This window comes from Ipomoea triloba, chromosome 10 (assembly GCF_003576645.1).
Source record: "Ipomoea triloba cultivar NCNSP0323 chromosome 10, ASM357664v1".
Lineage (NCBI taxonomy): Eukaryota > Viridiplantae > Streptophyta > Magnoliopsida > Solanales > Convolvulaceae > Ipomoea > Ipomoea triloba.
Window position 1 is genome coordinate 26,881,057 of NC_044925.1, and position 18,845 is coordinate 26,899,901.

The following is an 18,845-nucleotide window of genomic DNA, read 5'->3' on the forward strand; positions in this document are numbered from 1 at the left end:
GGGGGGGGGGGGGGGGGGGGAGGAAAAAGATCACTGAAAATAAAATAAAATAAAATAAAAATCAAAACAAAACAAAAAAAAAAGGAAGGAGAAAAAAAGTGCTGATATAAAAGGAAGAGAGGGAGGAAAAAAACAGAAAGCTGGAGTCAAAAGAAATAATAATAATAATAATAAAATAATGGAAAAAAGAATTATTTAGCACTTGAGAGGGCTGAATGGAGGGATAGAACTCATAGCTGACTCCACCTAGATTAGGATTAAGGTTTAAGTGAGTCTAGTTCAGTACTCTACATAATACAACAATTATTTACAGTTTGATTACTTGTATCTACTGTTTGATGTCTCCCAACTGCATTCTTCCCAACTCCCAAGGAACAACATGTTACCATCTGGACAATGCCCATTAGAATTTGCATCTACCAAGTGCACCAGGCAGTTCTTTATATTTAAGAACAAATAAGAAAAACATAGCATACAATATCAGCTATCAAGCAAGTAGTGTACAGTCATACACAAAGTATTTTCCCACATATGAAGAAATTGCCAATTAGCATAGCTCAAGACTAAAAATAAAGCCATAAAAGAATATCAGGTTAGACACATACTTCTGTAGAGAGGCAAATTTACGAGGTATATCATCAGCACATGAGACGCCAGGGATTTCTAGCACCATTGATTTCCATGTAGACAATTCATCCTCAAGCTTTTTAACAGTCAGCTGAATATCTGCTAATTTAAGTAAATCCGCCTCTGCCCTATCCCTCCGACCCTTTTCTTCAAGTAATTTTTCCTTCAACAATTCAATGTTTTCATGAGATGATTTTAACTTTCTGGCTTCACGCACTTCAGCCTCCTGAGAATATGATGGAACCAAACATACAAAGCATAAATAGACTTGGAAATTCTCAAAATAAACAGTATAAGGAGTTTCACCACAAGAAGTTCTGGATTAGTCATTGTGGCACTACACCAGGCTGCTTTTTAGCAAATCATACAAAAAATTATAGTGTGATTTAGTTCAAAACTTACATAGTTCCTTAGTTCTTCTTGCAAATGCTTAACCAAGATATTGTTATCTGCAGAAGAACCTTCTGGAAATGTGATACTTGACAACTTCTTCTCCATTTCACTTTTTTGTTCCATGCACTAGTAAAGCAACAGAATTCTCTCACATCAATAGAACTCAGAAATACTAGAACAACTAATAACACAATTATAAAAGACAAGCAAAATGACCAAAAGAGAATAACAAATGCAAGTTTGGAAAAACTTGTCAATCTCGTCTAACCATAGTACATACTAGAAATATGGAAAAACTAGTCAATCTCATCTATGGAAAGTGACAATTTGGGAAATCAAAGCCAAAGATAATTCCCATTTATAGTCACCATCCGCATAACTCAAGACCTCATGATAAAATGCAAAATCATGTGAAACTTGCATCCCCAACTAGTCCTCAGTTTAAAACTGGGAGGACTTTTGCTGGCCTATACAAGGCCTGTGCAAGAAATCACAAGAAAACAATAATAAAAATTTAAAATTATTATTTATAAAAAAAAAATTAAAAATTTTTTTTTTAAAAAAAAAAGAAGGATTGCTAAAATGACTTGAAGTGGTAACCTCTTTGAGTCGCACTCTAAGTTCTTCCATCTGTTCCTTTAACAAGACTGACTCCTTTTCAGCATTGACAGCTCTGCACTCCATTCTTTCAAACTGAACAAAAATAAGATCAGATATTAGATAACAACCAAGAGAAGTACATTTAATCAATATTTCTATAAATAGTAGGTTTCTGACATTTTTACTTATTCTAGAGACAGAAGTTTTGGATTCTGATTTTAGCTGTTCAAGTTCATTATGCAGGCGACTTTTCTCTCTTTCTATTCTATCAGACAAACTGCTGAATTCCCTCTCACAGTGGCTTGCTTTTTCTTCTGCTGCAGCTGCTGCAGACTCTGCTTTTGCACGAAGATTTGTCTCATGTTGGAACTTCACCTACAGACCAAACAAGATTATGAAACAATTATGCTTAGGCAACAAAAAGGTTAAAACAATGAAGAAAAACAAAATTGACATAAATATCTTAAAAACAAACAAAACAAACAAAACAACAACAACATAATAATAATAATAATAATAATAATAATAATAATAATAATAATTCAAACTTTTGCACCTCAAGTTCATTGTATAACTGCAGTTGCTTTCTAAGTCGTTCCTCAGATGAATCAACCTCCTTCAAGAGCTGTTCCTGCAGTGATTCTTCACGCCTTTTAGCAGCAGCCAGTTCTTGTTCAGCATAGAGGAATTGATCACGAAATTTCTTCCTTTCAGCATCTAAATGTGAGTCCATGTCAAATTGTCAGTGCTCATCATAATCCCAAATGTGAAATTTAGTATAGAAAATAAACCTTTATTTCATGATGAAAAAAAGCTAAGACTATGCATAAAGTAGAATACAAGGAAACAAATCAGAGGAATGGCTAAAGAAAACTATGTAGCTAGATATTTGTAATATTAGCACCGCAACAGACTCTATATTACTTGAGAAGCTCCATCTCCTCCCTGCCTATCATATTCAGGAACTCACTTGAGAAACATGTTTTCTCATCTACACAACAATAGCAATCTGAGTTCTATTGCTCTACTTCAATGCCAATATGAAGCTTTAACTACATAACAGGTACCTAAATCTGTGCTGACATTGACTTTTGGTTTAGGGTGTGTTCCGTTGGTCTAATAATAGATTTGATTATAAGTATTGAAAATGGTGAATATTAAACCCTAACCCTAGATTGTAGTAGTAGGCTTAGCCCAACTTGTGTCGTGTGTATATATAAATATAGGACGTCGTGTACAGTTTTTCATGTAGAAACAAAAATAAACCTCTACTATTTCAGAGGAAAATTGGAAATCAAGGCATAACAATTTATAGTTTTCCTTTAGAAAGGCTTAGTTGAGTTGAGTTTGCTGTTACAAAATCAGTAAAACATTGCTCTGAAAAGTAAAATTTCCGAACCAACAGATGCCTCAATCACTGTTTGGCCTAAAGCTGTATTCAAATTTGCCCTGCACAAGTTGCTACTCAATCATATTCCTTGAAGATTAGTTGCTAATTAGAAGTCTTTTACTATATTTAGGACATAATTAGTATATATCTATGACCCACCAGCTTTGCGCAATTCATCATTTAAAGCTTCAAATTTGGACTGATAATCCTGCGCTTGCTTTTCTGCACTGCTTAAGGCATCCAGAAACTCTGATTTCACCTAATACATGAAAAGTCAGCTGAGACATGAGCAAATCATGAATATCAATGGGGAAGGGGGGAGGGGGGATCTCAACTCACAGAATAGAAGTATGAAGACTGAAGAGTGAAGTCAGTGAACTAATGGAAACATAAGTTTCAATATCAAAATGAATAGAACACTTAAACATAAGCAAAATAAATATGAAGATATAAATACACAAAGCAGCTGCTTGCATTGATTTGTTACATTTGCTTCATCCAGCCCCGAAATTCGCTAAAATTAGTTAATGGTAAATGTTTATGCAACATCACCATCATGGAACCTAAGTAGTATGAGCCATTACAGAGAACAGAAAACAAAAGGAGAAAGTATAGCAACGAATGGCAACCAAAATACCATTTGACGGCATTGATACGTGCAGAGCATCTGTTCGGAGGTGAAAGGATGATCGTGAGAAGATTCCGGCGCCGAAGGATCATCCTCATAGATTACCAGCTGCTGACGGTTCGAAATGGGGCTGTTCTCCTCCACCGGCTTCGCCTCCGACTCCGCCCTTCGCTTCCGCAATGGTGGCGTTCTGAGAATCATTCTCCTCCTCTTCGCGATTCACAGAAACCCTAAAGCTTAGCAATCGAACAACCAATTGATTTACCTCTATGCGTAGTAGTACTGCGTACGCACAGCTCGGAGCTCGGCTCGTGTGGGAGAAAGGTAGTCCACTTTGAAAATGGAGGCGCCAGTATGGCTTTTCAGCTTTTTCTTCTCTTTTTTTTTCTGTGATTTTCCCTGTTTTGATAAATGAAAATGGCTCCGATGCGTACTGTATATCCATTCGGGTAATCGGGTCCCCAGTGTGAGCTGTTTCGGGCCTAAACTAAAAATATCCAAATCTTAATGTGTGCTTTTATTGGGCCACTCTTCCCTGGATCTGAATGCACTCCAGAGTTTAAAATTTCAATAGCTTGCAACTTATAGCAAATTTTATCGTGGACCGTGGTCCACCAATGGACCAGGTGACAAACGACATCGTTTTGATTAATAGAAACAGACGAATGAAATGGTCTCCGCTCAGCGCAACTGCAGTATCAGTTCAACACACAGCAATATCAGTTCAACACAAGTGTAGTATCATTTGAGATGAACTGTATTATCAATCACAGAGATATACGGGAGCTATTTCTCCCACTTATTGAAACAACGTCGTTTTGTGCCCCTGGTCTAGAATGCATCGTGGACCGCAGTCCACGGTATAAGGACTGCTTGCAACGACATAACTTAATGTATGAAATAAACAATGTGCTAGTAAGGGTCGGGACAAACATATAAATTGAAAGGGAGTGTATTTATAGGGAAGAAAATGCACATATGATTGCAACGACATAACTTTTTTTTTTTTTTGAATACTATTAACTCTATTACAATGCAGTATCTGTTCATAACTACTTTCTCAACCTATTGAAACACAAGACTCAGTATTGCCTCCCGTATAAAGGGAAGGGTTTGATGTCACTAGACTACAAGGTCCTTGCAACGACATAACTTAATGTATGATGATATAAATAACTATCTATCACCATGGTAAAGAATGGACTAAACAATGTGTTAGTATGGGGCCGGGACAAACATATAAATTGAAAGGGAGTGTATTTATAGGGAAGAAAATGCACATAAGATTACAACGACATAACTTAATGTATGATGATATAAATTACTATTTATCACCACCGTAAATAATGGACTAAACAATGTGCTAATATGGGGCCGGGACAAACATATAAATTGAAAGGGAGTGTATTTATAGGGAAGAAAATGCACTTATGATTGCAACGACATAACTTAATGTATGGCCCAATTTTGGAGTGAAACCAATTCATTCCAGATGTGATTTTTGTAACTTTATCTCTAATGTCTATAAATAGTTGAACCTCATACTGATGTTGCTTGCCTGTGTATGTACCAGCTCGAAATGATAAATGGCAGGGATTCAGACAGCATGCGATTCAATAATTGGTGCCACTATGTATGGTTTTTGAGTAAGTTAAAATAAATTGATGGAACCAAAATTCGTTGGTCCAAATAGAAGATATTTGAGTAGTTTAAGGTATAAGGTGATTCATGTGAAGTTTAAATTCAATGTGTACATAATAATGTCCTTATTAGTTGTATATTGCGTTTCATGTTTTACAATGTTATGTGCTTTTTTATCGGAGAAATAAATAATATAACAATACAATATCATAAAGTACACTTTTAAAAAATCATAGTTTACACTCATAATATTGAAAATATTCTATATTAATTATCTGTATGTAAAAACTAGATCGTCTCATGTGAGACATATCCCATATATGTAATATTTTTTTTAATGAAAATGTAATACTTTCCTTTATCATTAACATGTATTATCTTTTCACGAAAATTATGTATAGTAATATTATTACATTTTCACTAACAATTATTATTTGTCTTTTTTTTTGACAAAAATAAAATAAAATCGTAGTCACTTCATGATGATATGCACTAGATAAACCATACTAACTTATATCATTTGTAATAGATTACAAACCAAATAAGATAGGTAACCCATTTTGTGGTACGATAATCATTATCCTCCATCAACTTGGTCACCCCTTTTGGATAATAAAAGATTGTGCATGATATCGTTACATATAAAATACTATATAACATTTTAATATTATAATTAATTCATTTAAATATGATTTTTAAAAAAATACTCAATTTCAAATAATATCATATTTTAAAGAAATTCACACCATATATTTTGTTAGTTGAGGCAAGTACAAGTGTACAAAATGATATCTCCAATGGGCCGGCAAGCCTACATGCTGGCTACTTCAACGGGAGTGGCTAAATGCCTAAACGGTACTCCATAATTAATTAATAGCGTTAATTATTCCGTATTAAATTAAATTCCATTTAAGTGATATAGTACATTTAGTACAGTTAATTGTACTAAAAAAAAATTACAGTTAATTAACAACAAATGTTTTCAAAAAAAAAAACAAATTTTTATAATCTCATATGTAATTATCGTATGTACAAATATATATTCATTTTTATTACTAATTTATTTATAACTTACAAACTGCAATGAATTCGTCTTTCTTTTTTTTTTTTTTTTTTGGTAGCTTTTGTTAAAAAAAAATAATAAAATAAAATAAAATCATTTGGTTGTTGGTCTGTTAAAAATTCAAAATGGAGTTATCATTGTTGTTGCTCTAACATTTGAATATGAGATACAAAATTATAACGGTGAAAATTGCATTTCTTTTTTTTCTTTTTTTTTTTTTGCTAAATCAATCCAAAATCTCAATTATATTGCATATGAGAGTGCATGTACATTTAGAAAATATATGTATACTTTTGCAATAGATAGAGATAACGAGTGAGATATATTTGTAATATGTGTCGATGGTTAAAGTGAAGTTAGGAGTTTGTCTAACGCATTGGTCTTTTTTATGTAACGATATTTCTTGGCATATGTTATAAATGTTCCAATTATGTTGCAACACCTTCACAATTGTATGCATTGGATTGGACTATTCCCTTTAACTAACTCATTCTTGATAAATATAATGCTATAAGCTAAGGAAATAGTATTCAATCATACTTTTTTTTTCGTTTGGATTTTAATTTTGTATAAACGCTAGTTAAATATCATGAGTTAACTAATTAAATAAATATCAAATGAGAAAATGCTAAATATAAAAAATTAATACAGGCGACCAACGTGTGTGTGTGTGTATATATATATATATATAATCACAAAATAAAATTTATTGAGTTTAACAGTATTAAAAACTTAGAGAAAAATATATTCAAAACAATGCCAAATTAGAAACATTTTGTAATTGTGTACAAAAAGAAACACAATGTACAAACTACTATAAGGAGTTACTATATAATTACGTTTTCTATTTCTATTAAAATTATATCATTATTATTATTGGCTTGTATATAATTTTTATTTTATAGTATTATACTAGCTTATAATTTTTATACGTTTTTTTTTTTTATGCGAGAGTATTATAATATATTAGTTATTATTTTCTGAATTTTTATATCAATTCAACATGTCTATCTTTTGTATTTTGAGGTAGGAGGACTATAGGAGTAATATAGTTTAAATAAATTGTAATATAATACACACGAGTATGACTATTGACTAATGCCAAGTGTTATATACTTTTATATTTGACTACATTGATGATTTTGTCAGGATCGGATCTACAATAAATCGGGTATGAAAGTACATAACGAGATGTAAAAAAATAATAATATTATTGCTCGGGACACTATACCCAAAGAAGTACGTACAAACCCTGAGATACCGGCCCAAAATGACGGTCCAAATAATAAATAATACAAACTATAGCCTAAATAGTGGGCTATAAATAATAATGTTGCTACTATGAATCAAATCATGGTATATATATTAGAGGTTAGTCTCTGCAAACCACTGGACCATGGGGGGTTGGGTGAACCAAGGGATGTTTTCTAAAGGAAGGGAATGGTGACTTATATATTGTTGTAGATTGTCCGAATGGTTGATAAATATAATGTACGACATTAGCTTACCTTCAATATTAGTCATACATGTGTCCCCTCACTACTTGGATGCCAACGATCTTCACATGGGTAAATAAAACATCATACCTTTTTGCACATGATATCTTGTTGTTCTCTTGTACATGACATCTTGAGTAATTTGGGTAGTTTTTACTTGTGTTGTTATGCTGGAGGTCATAGGTTTGATACTCCTTATTACGTAGTAGCGCTTCATATAATATTATTTAGCTTTAAATTTCATTATTTCTTTAGTCGAATATATTTCTATTATTTTTATTGAGTCAACACCTTACTAAAAGCATCCGTAATAGTAGAGTTTTTTTTTTTGTGGTTTGTTGAGAAATTTGTTGTAAGTGTGATTAGGAAATATGAGAGGAGAAAGAGAGAAAAATATAAAAAGAGAAATAAAAATAAAAAAAGCTACAAAACTGACAGCCAAAAAGAAGAATAAATGCGCCACCACAAGCGTGTAGTGCAACCGGTGGGCGTTTGCTGTGCACCCAATGTGCACATCAGTGATAGTTTTTTCTGTCATTACATTATTTTAAAAACTATTTTTACAGATGAACATTTTTTTTTTGCCTTTCTTTTTCTTTCACCTCATCTTTTACTATTTTAAAAACCTTTAAAAAAAACCTCTATAATGAATGCTATAAATAAAAATAGACATCTTGCTTGGGCGGTTGAGCCAAGATGCGGAGTGGAAGAGTACAATAATTTGAAGCGGAGAAAATTGATACAGTGGTCAGAGTATGGCTCTATACACGGGGTCACACTGTGAACAAGTCTGAGCAAAAATCAGGCTCAGGAAATGAAAGGGACTCACATGGAATTAAACCCCACACCCGTGGCATTACCGTAAAAACATCCGCCCCCACTCATCATATCCATCCATGAAAAGCAGGCAGAGAGAGCCTAACTCTATTAATTAATTAATCACCCCATAATTAATTACAATTCCCTATACGCTCTGCTTTGTGTTCGCAGTTGTAATCACCCCATAATTAATTACAATTCCCTATACGCTCTGCTTTGTGTTCGCAGTTGCAATCACCCCATAATTAATTACAGTTCCCTATACGCTCTGCTTTGTGTTCGTAGTTGCAATCACCCCATAATTAATTACAATTCTCTATACGCTCTGCTTTGTGTTCGCAGTTGCACGCGTGGACACAGGACATGGAACCTGTTGGCATTTCGGGACACCTGCGCCTCTGTGTGGACTGCACACCAACCCCACCTCTCACGCCCACGCTCACCACCTTCGCGTTGAATCCAATCCCCTTATTTTTATTTACTTCTTTTTAAATAAATAATTGAAATGATGATAATATTAATAAATACTCAGGGAATTATATCATTATTTCCATAATTGTACGATATAAATTTAAAGAAAACATGTCATTTAAATTGATTATATATTTAATTATTTTACTTTTTTTTTTTTCGAACAACTCAATTAGTTATTAGGTAATAAATTATAGATAATAATACATGATCGAACTCTACACATTCGCATTTTTCTTCCTAAAATGTTGAATTCCCAACTCCGGCTCCACACGCCCCTGTCCGACAGAGCATCTGGGATGATGTAAATCATGGTAATTCAGATGAGCACATATGCTAGACCTTTACTTACTGCGCACAATGAGTCCCCTTGCTTTGAGAAGTTGCTCACATAGCCTTTGGTGACACTCATTCCTGATCCTTCTTCATAAACTTAACCCTTGTGACCAACTGAGTCTAACAACAATATTTTTGAGTGTTACACCCAATGTGGTCGCTAATTTTACCGTGGATCGCTGTCCACCAAACATTGCGGTACAAGTGACAAAACGACATCGTTTTGACTAATAAAAACAGACGGATGAAATAGCATGCATTCCGCGCAGCTGCAGTTCCCTTTCAACACGACTGCAGTATCAATTCAACACAACTGCAGTACCAGTTCAACAGAACTAGAGTTCCAGACGGATGAAAAGTCTTTCGTTCCGCGCAACTGCAGTTCGCTTTCAACACAACTGTAGTATTATTTGAGATGAACTGTAGTATCAGTTACGAAGATTTACAAGGATCGTTTCTCCCACTGATTGAAACGACGTCGTTTTGTGACCGCGGTCCACAATGCATTATGGACCGCGATCCACGATATAAAAACTGCAATGTGGTAGACTTCTTGTGGAGTTCATACATTAATTTTCCCGCATTTTGTGGGCGTTACTAGAAAAAAAATCATTTTGCACACAATTAAAAAAAGGAAAAAGTAACAATATGTATAATTGATGAATGAAAACTCATATTTTCCTATAATTCAATAATGAAAAATTAATAAGATGATAAGTGGTGGGTACCCGTAGTGAGCACCTACATCCGATGGGGTGGGGGTGATTTTGAAAAAGTCCACCCAATGCGGGTTGGGTGGGTAGAGAAAATATAAAGTGGGTCGGGTGTTGGATGTAGTCCTCCCCGACCCGTACCCGACCCATTGCCATATCTAATTCATAATCTTTCTTCCTAAACTTCACCATTGTGACCAAGTAATCAACTGAGTCTAACAACAGTAATTTTGAGCACTACACCCAATGTAGCGGATTCCTTGTGGAGCCCATACATTGATTTTCCCGTATTTTTTGAGCGTTACTAGACAAGAAAATCGTTTTACACAATTAAAAAAATATGGCGGACTTCCATACATTAATTTTCCCGCATTTTGTGGGCGTTACTAGAAAAAAATCATTTTGCACACAATTAAAAAAAGGAAAAAGTAACAAGAAAAAAAAACGGCTGAAGTGCGCGTTGCGTGCGGGGCAAGTCAGAGTGGCTGCCAACTAGCGGCCACTCTGACTGTTATATTACATTTCCGTTTTTTTTTTTAAATTACTAGAATTCGCTTTTAATTTCTTTATTCTTTTTCCCTTTTTTGGCGGTTACATTGTCTTTAATATTACTTTTCCATTTTTTGTTTAAATTGTAAGAATCTGCTTTTGATTTCTTTTTTCTTTTTCTCTCTTGTTTCTTTCCTCTTGTGGAGTCCATACATTAATTTTCCCGCATTTTGTGGGCGTTACTAGAAAAAAAATCATTTTGCACACAATTAAAAAAAGGAAAAAGTAACAATATGTATAATTGATGAATGAAAACTCATATTTTCCTATAATTGAATAATGAAAAATTAATAAGATGGTAAGTGGTGGGTACCCGTAGTGAGCACCTACATTCGATGGGGTGGGGGTGATTTTGAAAAAGTCCACCCAATGCGGGTTGGGGTGGGTAGAGAAAATATAAGGTGGGTCGGGTGTTGGATGTAGTTCTCCCCGACCCGTACCCGACCCATTGCCATATCTAATTTATAATCTTTCTTCCTAAACTTTACCGTTGTGACCAAGTAATCAACTGAGTCTAACAACAGTAATTTTGAGCACTACGCCCAATGTAGCGGATTCCTTGTGGAGCCCATACATTGATTTTCCTGTATTTTTTAGGCGTTACTAGACAAAAAAATCATTTTACACAATTATAAAAATATAGTGGACTTCCATACATTAATTTTCCCGCATTTTGTGGGCGTTACTAGAAAAAAATCATTATGCACACAATTAAAAAAAGGAAAAAGTAACAATATGTATAATTGATGAATGAAAACTCATATTTTCCTATAATTGAATAATGAAAAATTAATAAGATGGTAAGTGGTGGGTACCCGTAGTGAGCACCTACATATAAGATGGTAAGTGGTGGGTACCCGTAGTGAGCACCTACATTCGATGGGGTGGGGGTGATTTTGAAAAAGTCCACCCAATGCGGGTTGGGGTGGGTAGAGAAAATATAAGGTGGGTCGGGTGTTGGATGTAGCCCTCCCCGACCCATTGCCATCTCTAATTCATAATCTTTTTTCCTAAACTTCACCATTGTGACCAAGTAATCAACTGAGTCTAACAACAGTAATTTTGAGCACTACACCCAATATAGCGGAATTTCTCGTATTTTTTGGGCGTTACTAGACAAAAAAATCGATTTACACAATTAAAAAAAATATGGTGGACTTCCATACATTAATTTTCCCGCATTTTGTAGGCGTTACTAGAAAAAAAATCATTTTGCACACAACTAAAAAAAAGAAAAAGTAACAAGAAAAAAAAAACGCCTGACGTGCGCGTTGCGTGCGGGGCAAGTCAGAGTGGCCGCCAACTGGCGGCCACTCTAACTGTTATATTACATTTCTTTTTTTTTTTTAAATTACCAGAATTCACTTTTAATTTCTTTATTCTTTTTCTCTTTTTTGGCGGTTACACCGTCTTTAATATTACTTTTCCGTTTTTTGTTTAAATTGTCAGAATCTGCTTTTAATTTCTTTTTTTTTTCTCTCTTTTTTCTTTCCTCTTGTTGAGTCCATACATTAATTTTCCCGCATTTTGTGGGCGTTACTAGAAAAAAAATCATTTTGCACACAATTAAAAAAAGGAAAAAGTAACAATATGTATAATTGATGAATGAAAACTCATATTTTCCTATAATTGAATAATGAAAAATTAATAAGATGGTAAGTGGTGGGTACCCGTAGTGAGCACCTACATCCGATGGGGTGGGGGTGATTTTGAAAAAGTCCACCCAATGCGGGTTGGGGTGGGTAGAGAAAATATAAGGTGGGTCGGGTGTTGGATGTAGTTCTCCCCGACCCGTACCCGACCCATTGCCATATCTAATTTATAATCTTTCTTCCTAAACTTTACCGTTGTGACCAAGTAATCAACTGAGTCTAACAACAGTAATTTTGAGCACTACGCCCAATGTAGCGGATTCCTTGTGGAGCCCATACATTGATTTTCCTGTATTTTTTAGGCGTTACTAGACAAAAAAATCATTTTACACAATTATAAAAATATAGTGGACTTCCATACATTAATTTTCCCGCATTTTGTGGGCGTTACTAGAAAAAAATCATTATGCACACAATTAAAAAAAGGAAAAAGTAACAAGAAAAAAAAAACGCCTGAAGTGCGCGTTGCGTGCGGGGCAAGTCACAGTTGGCGGCCACTCTAACTGTTATATTACATTTCCGTTTTTTTAAAATTACCAGAATTCGCTTTTAATTTCTTTATTCTTTTTATCTTTTTTGGCGGGTACACCGTCTTTAATATTACTTTTCCGTTTTTTGTTTAAATTGTCAGAATCTGCTTTTAATTTCTTTTTTCTTTTTCTCTCTTTTTTCTTTCCTCCCATATTTTCTTTCATAATCACACTTATAAAAACTTCTCAAAAACTGCGAAATAACTGCACGGATAAGGATGCTCTAAGTTTTTATCTAAAAAAATATATAAAATAATTGCTAAAAATGTGGAGTGTGGACCAAAAAAGGAAAAAGGAAAAAGGAAAAAAGGCAAGGTATATTAATTAATTAATTAAAAAACCGAATATATATACACACAATTTTAGAGCGAGAACCAATGAAAATACTGTCGGCTTCAACCAGGCAAAGACCATTACCTGTCTCTCTCTTTCTCCCTTTCTCTCTCTAAAGTTTGCAGCTTTACTCTTCGTCAAAACCCTAATTATTGGTGTCTACTGATCGATCAATTGGAGCTGCTGCCTCTAACGTGATAGCACATAGCTATTTGTGGAAATGGCGGAATTTTCGAGCTTTTTGGCGGGGACTGTTGGCATTATTGTGGATACCTGAAGTGAGCCTTTTTGTTTTCTTTTTATATTTAGTTTGGGTTCGGCTTTTATTTCCAATTTTTTTCCGTATTGTATTACCTTATATAAACGTGCTTAAGTTTTGCCAACATTCAACGCTCTTGTGCATGTATATATATATAGGTAATTGGTTTGAAGTTGGTGGATCCTTTGTAGTTCTTCTAGTTGCTTTGATCTTAAGATTTGGTGATGTTTTTATTGTTAATTTCACTCTTCTGCTTGATATCTCTCATTTTCTGGTTTGTGTATATGTCTAATTTGTTGTGAATGTTTTTTGTACCTTTTTTTTTTTTTTTTTTGTTTATAGAGTTTTAATTAGGGATCTGATAGAAAACATGCAGGTTTTGTTTTTTTATTTCTAGCTCAAGGTCCATATCTGCTAGTAATAAGGAGTTTTATTGAATTTTCCTGATACATATATTTTGATAGCAAGGGTGGGAGTTGAGGTTTGTGGAATCATGAAAGGTCTGCTGAAGCTGTTAAAGATTTGTGGTTTTTCAAAACTTTTGTTTTGTTTATGGCAGCAAATTCAGAAGTAAATAGGGGCTTTGTAAACTATCCAATAGGGGTTTAAGAATTAAGATGCTATGTTGTTTATTTACCAGTTTCTTTCATTAAACATGCTGATCATTTTTTATTTTTGTTTTCATTCATCAGATCTGTATCTGTCTTGTTTTGCATAGCTCTGACATCTTGTACAAGCAAGCTTGCATCATTTGGTTGAGAGATACTATCACACAAATTTGGGGACTTCAAGTTATATAATGGCTCACGTTGTGGCAAATCAGTTTAATAAAGGAGCTTATCCAGGTTTGAGTTGCTTTCTTGTTTGTAATTTAACAGATAGTTTGTTGATGCAATTTGATATGAAGTTATGTGCCTGGGTGACCTCAAGTCACATAATTTTCCCTTGACAATAGTGCAAAAAAAGAGTTTTTCTGCATTTACTTAAGGTCTCAAGGCACTGCTGTTTAGTAGATCTAGCAGTTCCTTATTTTGTCTCTTACACATCTTTTGTTGCCCATTTCTATATTATCATTGATGGCAAAGTCACAAGGCACTGCTTACCCTGACTTTTTTTGTGCTTTTTGCCTAGACATGTTAATTTGGCATGTAATTATTTCTGGTATATAATGATGACTTTATATGCTTTGTTTGTGATACTTGATATAATCTCATCACTCTTATGAAATGCCCTGCGTTGTGATAGTGTTAGGAAACCCCAATTATTTAATTTGGAATGGTGATAGAAAGAAATAACTGCTTGGATTTATCTGAAGTCATATTTATTTGTATTTCTCCTTTCCTTTAAATTTACCTTCTCTATATCACCAATTGCTTTTCTTTTACAGCTTCTCCACATGATCCTTTGTACAAGGAACTCTGGCATGCTTGTGCTGGACCACTTGTGACACTTCCAAGGGAAGGAGAAAGGGTTTATTATTTTCCACAAGGTCATATGGAACAGGTATCATTTTCTTGTTCGTTTTTCACATCTTTATGCCTCCTGTCTGAAGTTCTAAATTCTTGTGCTAGTATGGAAGCTGGGTTTTCCTTATTGGCCTTCTTATTTCCACATATCACTAACAACAGAAGAATCTGGAACTCATTGCTTTTCTCTCTCCTTTTTTCACTCTGTTATAGCTTGAAGCATCCACCCATCAGGGATTGGATCAGCAACTTCCTTCATTTAACTTACCAGCTAAGATTCTGTGCAAAGTTATGAATGTTTTTCTTCGGGTAAGTTTATTGACACTGCCTAGTACTTACTGACAACTGTCACCTGAAGTCCAAATAACATTGAGTACATGTCCTTGGGTAGGCTGAACCTGAGACAGATGAGGTGTATGCTCAAGTAACTCTGCTTCCTGAACCAGAGGTGAGTTTCACTCCCTTATTACTTGAAATGCTTAATATTCTTTGAGCTTATTTTGTCTTCTGTCACAACGTTTCCCTTGTATGATGTTTTCCTTTATTCTCTTCTCTGGCACAGCAAAGTGAGGTCACAAGCCCTGATCCTCCTCTCCCTGAACCAGAACAATGTAATGTCCATTCATTTTGCAAGACACTCACTGCATCTGATACAAGCACCCATGGTGGATTCTCTGTTCTTCGGCGGCATGCAGATGAGTGTTTGCCCCCACTGGTAACCTAACCCATAATTATTGTGTGATTTACCTCTTGATTTCTGTAAGCTCCTACTTTTAAGCAGTCTTCTCCGGGTGGTTTTAAATTATGTTTGATGTGCAGGATATGTCACAACAGCCACCGTGGCAGGAATTGGTTTCTACGGATCTTCATGGCAATGAATGGCATTTTCGCCACATTTTCCGAGGTTAGGGATTCCATTCAGCAATTTTCTACGCTTCAATCCCTTTTTATCGTTATGCTGCATCATGACTCTAATTTGCCCTAGTATATAAATTATTTTGGAATGTGCCTCATTTCAGGTCAACCTAGGCGCCACTTGCTCACAACAGGGTGGAGTGTTTTTGTTAGTGCGAAGAAATTGGTTGCTGGAGATGCTTTCATCTTCCTCAGGTTTTTGTATTGTCTAATTGTTATTTTCTGAAGATGTTCAATTCTTTGCCCTTACCAACATTCTCACTTCCTATCACATCTTCTAACTCTTTGCATAACCTAACTTGTATGCAGGGGGGAAAATGGGGAGCTTCGAGTTGGAGTCAGAAGGCTAATGAGACAGCTGAACAATATGCCATCTTCTGTTATATCAAGTCACAGTATGCATCTGGGAGTTCTTGCTACTGCATCGCATGCCATCAATACTGGGACTCTTTTCTCTGTTTTTTACAGGCCAAGGTTTGCTCTTTTTCTTTAGCATTTCATAGGATAATTTTGTGCTTTTACAGTGAAGCCATCAATGTTTTACTTATAGGCCATGCAATTTCATTCTCAATAAAATTAATTGTTATTTCTAGAGCTTGTTATAAATTTTCTGCCATCGAAGCTATTCCTTTTATGTGACTGGAGGGGTGGGTGTTTTGTGATTTGGGATATTATCTTGTGGAGCATTTTAAGGGTTGCAAGAATAATAGTGGATCATAGCACACCTATATTTCAAATAAGCATTAAATACTGGTGAAATTTTTGTATGGAAAAGTATCTATTTATCTCACATTTATTTCCTTTTCACCTTTTTTCCTTTTTTCTACTGTGTTCTTATTGTCTTGGCAAACAATATCACTTATTTTTTGATCTTATATATGATGATTTTTTTTTTCCAGGACAAGTCGGTCTGAGTTCCTTGTGAGTGTGAATAAATATTTTGAAGCTCAAAATCACAAGCTCTCAGTTGGCATGAGGTTTAAAATGAGGTTTGAGGGTGAGGAAGTTCCAGAAAGAAGGTATTGACTAAAATTGTCCTAGTTTCCTATATCTATGGTATTGATATTGTTCATCTGAAATTTGCTTTAGATTAGGATAGTATTTTAGCTTTTTGATCTAAATAATTGTACAGATTCAGTGGGACCATTGTTGGTGTTGAAGATAATCCATCATCTAGATGGCCTGATTCTAAATGGAGATCTCTTAAGGTTATCACTCATCACACTTGTGACATCATTCATGATTTTTTGAGTTTAGGTTAATTGTAAACTGATGATTCTAGAAATCTAGAATTATACAAGATCTGTCATTTCATTTCCTTGACTCTTACAAAGCTATGCCTATCATAGCGGACAAATTGACGCAGGACATGTAATTTCTGTAATGATGTTTTGCTTAGTATGTGCAACATTTTCCCGGTTCCATTTTGCCTACTTCCATATACCATTTGAGAGCAATATTGTTATTTATTTGTTCAGGTTCAATGGGATGAACCATCTTCAATCGTGCGTCCTGATAGGGTTTCACCATGGGAGATAGAAGCACTTGTCACTTCAACACCTCAAATACTCCAGCCTCCACAAAGGAACAAGCGTGCACGCCCAGCAAATTTACCTCCATCGATATCTGAATTTTCTGCGCTAGGTATGAAGACTTCTCTTCTAGTGCCCTCTAGTTCTGTATGATTTTATATCTTGTCACTAGTAACTCTCGTTCTGCAATGTACAGGCACATGGAAATCACCTGTTGATTCTCCCTCATCGTTCCCATACTGTGATACATCCCGTGGGACAGATCTCTTCCCATCACCTAAACTCTCTTCTGGTTCAAAGGTTAACAACCTGGCTTACAGCGAGAATGGCTCCTTGCCTCCTGTTTCCAGTAGATCAATGTGTTGTTCTAATCAACCTGAAACAGACTCTACTGCACCTGTTAGTGAAAAGAAACAAGCTAATGGCTACAGGCTGTTTGGAATTCAGTTGATGGACCATTCGACTGTTAGAGATACTTCTCTTACTGCACCTCAACCTATGGTAGAAGATTGTCCGGTTCTATGTTTAGATTCTGAATCTGACCAGCACTCTGAACCATCAAACCCCACTAGATCTGAAGTTCCTGAAGTAAGCTTTGAGCACGAAAAATCGTCACTGAGATCTCCCAATGAGTCACACAGCAAGCAAATTAGGAGCTGCACCAAGGTACTTACGTCACTATTTGTTTAATCAACCGGATACTGGTAGGATGTGATGTTTGCTGTTTTTTTGCTGAAATGGCACTTGTAAGCCTCAAATCTACACAAGAGTATCTAATTTCTGTGCAACATTAACCATAATTTCTGTTCTAGAATCTCCCTGAAGGTGATTTAATATAAGTTTCTGGATGATTTGCTTAGGTTCACATGCAAGGGAAGGCAGTTGGGAGGGCAGTAGATCTTACACGGTTTGAGGGGTATGAAGATCTGCTCAGGAAATTTGAAGAGATGTTTGAGATTAAAGGCGAACTGTGTGGATCAATCAAGAAATGGCAAGTTGTCTACACAGACGATGAGGATGATGTGATGATGGTTGGAGATGATCCTTGGCAGTTGAGTCCTTTCTTTCTCTCTATATACACTTGTTCATTTACTCGAGCATGAGAGATCAATTATGTTTGCCTATTTAACCATTCACATATTTTGTTTCATTCACTATCTTGCTGATCCCAATTGTTATTCCACGGAATATGTACAGTGAATTCTGCAACATGGTCAGAAAGATCAATATCTACACAATCGAAGAAGCAAAGATGCTCTCTCCCAAGATAAAGCTTCCCGTCAATGAAGTTAAGTCGAGCAAACCAGTATCAGATTCTTCTGTTGGCACCGAGGAACTGGTGTAAGACGTGGGGCCAGTTACCTATGTAGTACCCATAATGGCCAGGGGAGAAAATAATAATGAGGATGGGGGTGGGGGGGGGGGGGGGGGT

The 18,845-nt window shown here is 35.3% G+C and overlaps 2 protein-coding genes across 2 annotated transcripts in view; one reads left to right on the forward strand and one right to left on the reverse strand.

Moving 5' to 3' along the window:
- Nucleotides 1–4,028, reverse strand: part of LOC116032484 (mitotic spindle checkpoint protein MAD1) — a 10,740-nt gene extending 6,712 nt beyond the window's left edge. The window contains exons 1-7 of the mRNA XM_031275074.1: nt 3,648–4,028; nt 3,170–3,269; nt 2,177–2,337; nt 1,798–1,995; nt 1,621–1,713; nt 1,030–1,146; nt 606–853 (exon numbers count right to left, since the gene is read on the reverse strand). Coding sequence (XP_031130934.1) covers nt 606–853; nt 1,030–1,146; nt 1,621–1,713; nt 1,798–1,995; nt 2,177–2,337; nt 3,170–3,269; nt 3,648–3,839 — 1,109 coding nt within the window. The 5' untranslated portion in view covers nt 3,840–4,028. The remainder of the gene's footprint in view (nt 1–605; nt 854–1,029; nt 1,147–1,620; nt 1,714–1,797; nt 1,996–2,176; nt 2,338–3,169; nt 3,270–3,647) is intronic.
- Nucleotides 4,029–13,302: 9,274 nt separating this feature from the next.
- LOC116032121 (auxin response factor 1-like) lies at nt 13,303–18,808 on the forward strand. The gene is made up of 15 exons (XM_031274527.1): nt 13,303–13,519; nt 14,193–14,345; nt 14,888–15,003; nt 15,180–15,275; nt 15,358–15,414; nt 15,529–15,681; nt 15,786–15,870; nt 15,986–16,076; nt 16,191–16,355; nt 16,781–16,900; nt 17,014–17,089; nt 17,360–17,525; nt 17,610–18,079; nt 18,274–18,464; nt 18,611–18,808. Exons 2-15 carry the CDS (start codon nt 14,300–14,302, stop codon nt 18,756–18,758), a joined length of 1,980 nt encoding a protein of 659 aa, XP_031130387.1. The 5' UTR covers nt 13,303–13,519; nt 14,193–14,299; the 3' UTR covers nt 18,759–18,808.
- The last annotated feature ends 37 nt before the right edge of the window (nt 18,809–18,845 follow it).